Source organism: Aegilops tauschii, chromosome 4 (assembly GCF_002575655.3).
Source record: "Aegilops tauschii subsp. strangulata cultivar AL8/78 chromosome 4, Aet v6.0, whole genome shotgun sequence".
Classification (NCBI taxonomy): Eukaryota; Viridiplantae; Streptophyta; class Magnoliopsida; order Poales; family Poaceae; genus Aegilops; species Aegilops tauschii.
This window is the reverse complement of record NC_053038.3, coordinates 450046861-450053875: the sequence shown is the minus strand read 5'-3', so window position 1 is coordinate 450053875 and position 7015 is coordinate 450046861. Positions and strand designations below refer to the sequence as shown.

Sequence of the window (7015 nt, the reverse complement as noted above, 5' to 3'; positions counted from 1 at the left end):
GTAGCGACAAGTAAAAAAAATGCCATGATCAATACAATATTTTTTTGGCCATGGTCAATAAGCCATGATAAAAAAATCCCATGGTTAAAAGAAAATAAGTGCCATGATCAATGCAAATATAATTTGCCATGTAAATTTGTCGTGTAAAGGACATAGAGGTAAAAACAAATTAAGATGGCATGGCAAAAAGCTCTTAATATTTCCCATGGTAACTATATAGATGTAAAATCAACTACTTAAGGTGCATGGCAAAAAACATGGTACCTATGTAGATGAAATTTTGCCATGGCAAGATTGTAGTTGTAAGAACACGGTAAAAATGCCATGTAATGGTGACACATGACAGAAACAACAGTCCAAACATATAATAATTAGTTTTTCCCTAAAAATCATTGCAAGTTTGCCAGGGCAAAGAAATTGGGACATGACAAAAAATGTTGAGGCGCGGCAAATTTAACACATTTAACACTTGGTTTCTCATGGTATCATTTTTTGGATTTTAGCAGTGTTTTCCCGTAAACATACATGGCAAAATTGCCATTGGGAAAAAGGTTAAGTTTCCATTCAGCAGAAGCAGTAGCTAACCAAGTAACAGAGCAGATCATGCAATGAAACACAACGAACTACAATAGCTAGCAAAGTAGCAGAGTATTAAAAGAACAAAAGGCTTCTGCAATAGACTGATTGAGTGATGGCCCGGGGAACGCAAGCGTCGGTTGTCGCCCGCAGGTACCACAACGCGGGAGTGCATGGTCCCCGGGTCGAGCTCGTCGCAGCCTAGGCCGAGCCCTACCCATGTGTCCCCAGCTTGATCTCGTGAGAGCCTAGGCCGAGCCTCTAAGGAGGCTCCTCCGCCATGTGTCGTGGGAATAATTCTGACAATGAGTACTAGGGTACGAACAAGGGTTAATTCTAGCTACGATGAAGATGTGATACAAGGGTTTACGGGTTCAGACCCCTCACGGTGGAGGTAATGACCCTATGTCGCTCTGGAGCTATTTGTTTTCCTTGCGTATGGATGATTACAATGGATGTGAACCCCTCTCCAAGTGCTACGGGGCAGATTATATAGAATGCGCCACCCCTTTATCTAGCTACGTCACAGAGGGACTTGATGATTTGAGTTTATTACAAGCGCTACTACTGGTAACTGACATATAAATGGCTAGTAATGCCTGATGTCGTGCGCCCTTGGATGTTCTAGATTCCATGATGACCGCTCGTCTTCCTTTGGCTGAGTGTTGTGGAGGTAGCCGAGTGGATGGAATGACATCGGAGTGGATGAGTCTTGATCAACTTTTGAATGTGCTTGCGACCCAGGGGCCTTAATGCTTAATGATGTGGGGTCATAGGTATGATCCAAGATGCATGTCTCGTGACCCTACCCGTAATGGGTGACCCCAACACCGTGCACCTCTCTGCCGCGGCCAGCGCTGGCTCCCCGCACTCATGCTCGAGCTCCCGCCATAGGTTGCAGGCTTCACCGGAGCATAACACAGGGATCTCCCTCCGCCTAATTCACGACGCCGGCAAGGACATCGCAGCTCGCCCCAACTCTACCGTGCGACACCCCCAATGTTTCGTCCGGTGGAGCTCCTCTCCACCGCCACCCGCCTCGGGTACAGCACATCCCGCCCCATCGTTGTTGCATGGCCGCCTCGCCGTCGACGCAAAGCCGCCTCGTCGCGTTGGTCACCTCGTCACGGTGGTGGTTTGGCTTGGGAGTCGGCGCGGGGTGTGAGGAGAAAATGGATAAGATATGTGTAGCATGGGGGAGGTGGAATCGTTCGCAACGGCCCCCTGCTTTTCCGAACGAAAAAAGTCAATGACATGGATGGTCTCAGTTACTCTAAGATTCATGTTGGATCCAACGGTCCACGGTAAGTTCGATCCCAAAGGCTAAGAATCTGTCAGATTGTTAGTGATTTCGAAAACTTTTGATGTGATTCACTATTGACGTATTGATCAAACTTAAAAAAAACTTGAAATACATGTAAACACTTTACATAGAAAGAGGGCGTGAGGATGCTACTTCATCGTAATGTGGTGTACTTCGTACGTGTCTGGTTGATTTTAGTGTACGTCGATTTTAGTCACAAGGCATGATCAGACTAGCGTAATGTGACAAAGAAAGACAGTACATATACTTCAGAGCTTGCCGCAATCGTAGTCCGGCATCATGAGCAGCGTCTTGGCGAGCACCCCGGACAGCAGCATGTCCCGCACGAAGCTCACCACGGAGTGGTCGCTCTCCTGCACGAACCCCACCGCGTACGACACCGCGATCACCTGTGCGCTCCTCCACCGCCGGATGCCAGCGTACCTGCGCAGGGCAGCCACGACCCTCTCCTTCTGCTCCCCGGAGCCGGCACCTACGATGGCGTCGCCGAGGCACCGGGCGAGGACGACGCCGTCCTCGAGCGCCGTGCACGCGCCCTGCGCCAGGTCCGGCGTCGTCGGGTGGAGCGCGTCGCCGGCGACGCACACGTTCCCCTTGCTGATGCTGGCGAACAGGAGCGAGAGCGGGGAGCGGAACCGCAGCGGTGCGGCGAGCACGTCGCTCATCTCGCTCCTCTCCACGGCCTCCAGCACCTCGGGGCTCACCTTGGCGCCCGTCATTTTGGTCAGCACGAACTGCTTCATCGCGGCGGCGCTCCGGTCGACGGCGTCGTCGTCCTTTCCGTTGGCGTCTGGGGAAGGAGCAGGAGACCAGGTGAAGAACCAGTAGACGTCGGTGTCGCTCCAGGGCACCAAGCCGGCGCGGAAGCCTTCGCCGACGAACTGCAGGATCTTGGGCTCGAAGCCGTGGCCTTCGGGGTACTTGGCGTATCCCCGCGTGGCCGTGCGCCCGGACTCGGACGGCTTTGCGAGCCCAAGCCATTTCGCAACCACCGAGTTGATCCCGTCGCAACCGATCAGCACCTTTGCTCGGAGAGTCGAGCCGTCGGCGATATGGAGGATCTTGGCGCCGTCCTGGTCGTCGATGGAGACGATCTTGGAGGAGTAGCGGACGGTGCCTGGCGGCAGCTCTTCCTCCAGAGCCTGGAGCAGCACGTTACGCTGCACGCACCGGACTTCATGGGGTCCCCTGCACCAACATCATAGTGAAAACTCTGCCTTCACCGTTGCACCAAAGAACGGAGTTGAGATCGATCGAGATGGTGGATGCATGGAAATCTCCTCACAGTTTTCCGTTCACCCGGAGATCCATTTCTCGCGCAATTTCACCCGTAGACGAAGTCATGACCCGCAACCTGACGAACCAAAGACAGACAGAGAGACATATCATCATCTCATCACCGGACAGTTGTAAATGGACAGAAACTGGCGAGAAAGGAGATGAAAAACGACTACAGCATACATAACATGACATACCCCTGCAGCTGCAGATGTCTGCCCCTCATCTTGTCCCCGACCCCGAGGGCGTCAAGGGCGCGGAAGGCGTTGGTCCATGTGAAGAAGGCGAAGCCGGACGTGCGGCGCTCCGGCGACGACTCTAGCACCACGCTCCGAACGCCCTTCCTGTGGAGTCCCAGAGCGACGGCGAGGCCGGCCAGACCGGCGCCGGCAATCACAATGTCCTCGGCTGCGTCCTGCTGTTGGATTCCGGCCGCCATTGCTTACGTACCAGCTGGTCGAAGAGTGACCACTATGGTGGTCAGTGTGCGATCGATCGTCAGTATGTGGTAGTGGGAAGCCGTTGTGAGGAAACCAAGAGTGAGTGATCAATATATATATGCTTGGAGTTGCAGGAGCGAAGCAGCAGAGAGGGCTTGATTGACGTCATTGCTGATGATGCGGCCGCCGGCTGCGATACCGTGACCGTCCCCAGAACACACCAACGAGGGACAAACATCAATCTTGAAAGTGGCTTCCTCTCCTCTGAGTACTTTAATCATGGATTTTGGGAGCAAGGTGGAGCCGGAAAAGATTGGTTGATTGGAACCACTAAACCAAGGGATGAGTGCCGAACATTTGAACCATTCATAACAACCGCCTGAATAATATTTTCCGCAAGGCTAGTGATCACAAGACAGTACCATCGCACAAGCCAATTGGTTGACTCAGATTTCTAAGAAGCATTATGGGAGCACCTACCTTCACTACCAACCTATGGCATGGAAAGTTATTAACCTTGATTCCATTCAAATACTCCACAAGGTAAAAAACAATCCATATCATGCAGTTCATCCAGAGGGCCTCCTTTGGTGTCATAGCTTAAACACTTCTTTTATTTAGTAGGCAGCAAAGAGAGAATATGCCCATTAATTTTCTCCGCCATACCGTTGCTTTGTGTTAGGATCTACCTTTCTCAGAGGTAATAATGATTCTTATATTTTTAGCAAAGTTCACATACACAAAATCGAAAATAACCTCGATTTTATCACCATCGGTATGCACCACAAAATCATCAGGGATGGTTATCCACGATGGGGTGTTTCTCCTTCACGCGCCATGCTTTCCGCTCTGCCATCACCCACATGACAATCCAATCTGCAAAGCTAGCCACCTCATTTTGCAAAATAGGATCCAGCCCTTGATCAAAACACTGCATGTTAATACAAAGGTGTAAGACTACTATAAAATTCCAGAGAGCAAGCTCGTAACCACCGCATAAACCACCTAAGTTCGACTACTACCCTCAATAGGTGGTAAAATCTTCCTAAGATCACCGTCAAGCACAACTCCTTACCACCAAAAGGAACCTCTACCAACGATGGAGTCTTGATTGAGAAGATATCACGGAAGGTACGTTCGAGCGTGTCAAAGCACCTTCGATTTTCCATCAAGGCCTTGTCCTAGATGATGAGCGAAGCTGACTCGATTAAAGAGGAAACCATGGAACATCTCATAATATAACATGTCAAACTTTTGGTAAGTTCTATAGGTGACTTACACCTAGAATCAGTCGTCCTTCCCAAGGGCAATAGAAGCACAACAACCTAGAGGATGGAACAACAAGAACAACCCTCTTACTATCCCTAAGATAAGCATCCAGAGCATTCCAAAGGAATGTCTACTGTACCACCATAGCCCAAGACAAAGAAGAAACCAAGCGCCTCACCTCTATCAATGATACAGTTTAAAGCATGCAGATGGCCGCAATTTAACTGTTTGTGCATTGCTCTTGCCTTGGCTAGCAGGGTCACACAATCAACATCTAAAACCTCAACAACCATGTCTTTATGTAATACAACAACGTCATATGCAGATTTTAAAGGCAGGCTATAATCTAAGCGGTAGTTTTGACTTGAATGCACCCTACCGATCTGCCAAAGATGATTTTGACTCGGATTGAATCATCACAGCGAAACGATCACCTTGGAAGCTAATTGTATGTAGGAAGTTATTACAAACACATACAAAGTACTTGTCGTTTAAAGATTATTGCTGATGATGCAGCCGCCGGCTGCGATCCCGCGACCGTCCCCAGAATAGACCAGCGAGGGACAAACATCAATCTCAAATGAGGCTTTGTCTCCTCTGAGTATTTTAACCAGGATTTTGGGAGCAAGGTGGAGCCGAAAAAGATTGATTGATTGGAACCACTGAACCGCGGGGTGAGCCCATCCATGACATATGCACCCACGCACCCAGAAATGCCCTTTGGTGGGCGGGTGCATCGGTGGACTTTAAATAAAAACGTATTTCCACATTGCAACAAAATTGATAATATTTGTAAACACACAAATACGCATAACAAGTTCAAGAAATTTTTCATAACAATACGACCCTAAAAATGCTTTCATATGTGCTGTAGATAAAATGAAAATGGGCCCATCTTTTTTTTATTGTTGGGCTGGAATTTTTTTTTGTGCTGCTTGCAAATCATAATATTTTTGAATGAAAATTCATGAATATGTATAAGTTTACACAGTATTTTTTAAAGGAAATTAAGCTTGAAAATATGATTTTTGAGTCATTTCAAAAAAGGGAGCCAATGCCCCTGTCCACCAAAAAGTTGCTCCACCCCCCCCCCCCCCCACCGGCACCCAAATAGTTTAGTTTGGTTGCCACACTGTCAGCCACTTGTAAGCATAAGGGCGAAAGGAGGGCCGTTTTGACTCTGGGATGCATATACTCCCTAATGAAGAGTAAATTCAAAATAAATAGTAAATACATTTAAAAATTCTGAACTTTTTGCAGATGTTCTTGTTAGTGTAGAAAGCATGCATGACAATTTTCATGCGAAACGAGATGACAGTGTGTCGACAGTGAAAAAAAATGTAACATTTAAAAGATAAAAATGAACACGTCTATATTTTTCCAAAAAAAATGACATTTTAAAAACTTTTTTTGGGGCAGGAGCATATGCTCCCAAGTGCCGAATTGGATTTCCGTTGTTCACACACAATACAAGTGTGAAACATTTTCATATTAAATAGTAGCTTTTGATTTAGATCATTTTCTTTAGATATAATGCATAGAGGAGACAACAGTCAGCTCCTGATTTAAGAAGTTACCACAAGGTTTCTTTCTCCTCTCACAAGGCGGCTAGGGAAAGCCCTTCTTCCCTTTGATCTTTGCCGGTGAGCCCGTGGATTCGCCTCACCTCCGTCTTCCGCTCCGACGGCCGGTGGCAGGGAGGGTATTCCTCGTGTCTCGACTTAGATAGGTAGGGTTTTGGTTCTCGCAAGGGCGACGCTCAGACGTATGGCGGAGCTTCTTCTTCGATCTGTCTTCCGGGCTCCGATCCTTCACAAATTCATTCGTCGGGATGGATTAGACGGAGCTCCGGTGTAGATTCCTGCCAGCTCCTCGGAGCGGCGAGGTTAGGGTTTTTCGTCGTGTATACGGAACAATGAGATTTGGTGTTAGGTTCTTTCGATCGATTCAAGGATTCAATGGCGATGACCGCATCTCATTCTAACGGCGACAATGGTGGTTCAGTTGTCCATGGCCCTCGATATATACTAGTGGTTGGGGTGCGCCCCGGACGCACCTCTTGAGGCGTAATTGTGCGCACTAATCAAGTTGGCATAGCTGTTAACGTGCTGACAATACAGATAAGCGA

At 48.4% G+C, this 7015-nt stretch overlaps 1 protein-coding gene across 1 annotated transcript; it reads right to left on the bottom strand.

Moving 5' to 3' along the window:
- Nucleotides 1-1935: 1935 nt before the first annotated feature.
- Nucleotides 1936-3714, bottom strand: LOC109747299 (monooxygenase 2). The gene is made up of 3 exons (XM_020306382.4): nt 3376-3714; nt 3186-3254; nt 1936-3088 (listed from the first exon to the last, which is right to left on the bottom strand). Exons 1-3 carry the CDS (start codon nt 3615-3617, stop codon nt 2149-2151), a joined length of 1251 nt encoding a protein of 416 aa, XP_020161971.1. The 5' UTR covers nt 3618-3714; the 3' UTR covers nt 1936-2148.
- Nucleotides 3715-7015: the final 3301 nt, after the last annotated feature.

Excerpts from the sequence above, each read along its gene's own strand:
- LOC109747299 (XM_020306382.4), bottom strand. The coding sequence starts at position 3,617 with ATGGCGGCCGGAATCCAACAGCAGGACGCAGCCGAGGACATTGTGATT. Across the intron at positions 3,255-3,375 it reads AGACATCTGCAGCTGCAGGG|GTTGCGGGTCATGACTTCGT; the intron begins GTATGTCATGTT and ends TTGGTTCGTCAG. Across the intron at positions 3,089-3,185 it reads CTCCGGGTGAACGGAAAACT|GGGACCCCATGAAGTCCGGT; the intron begins GTGAGGAGATTT and ends ATGTTGGTGCAG.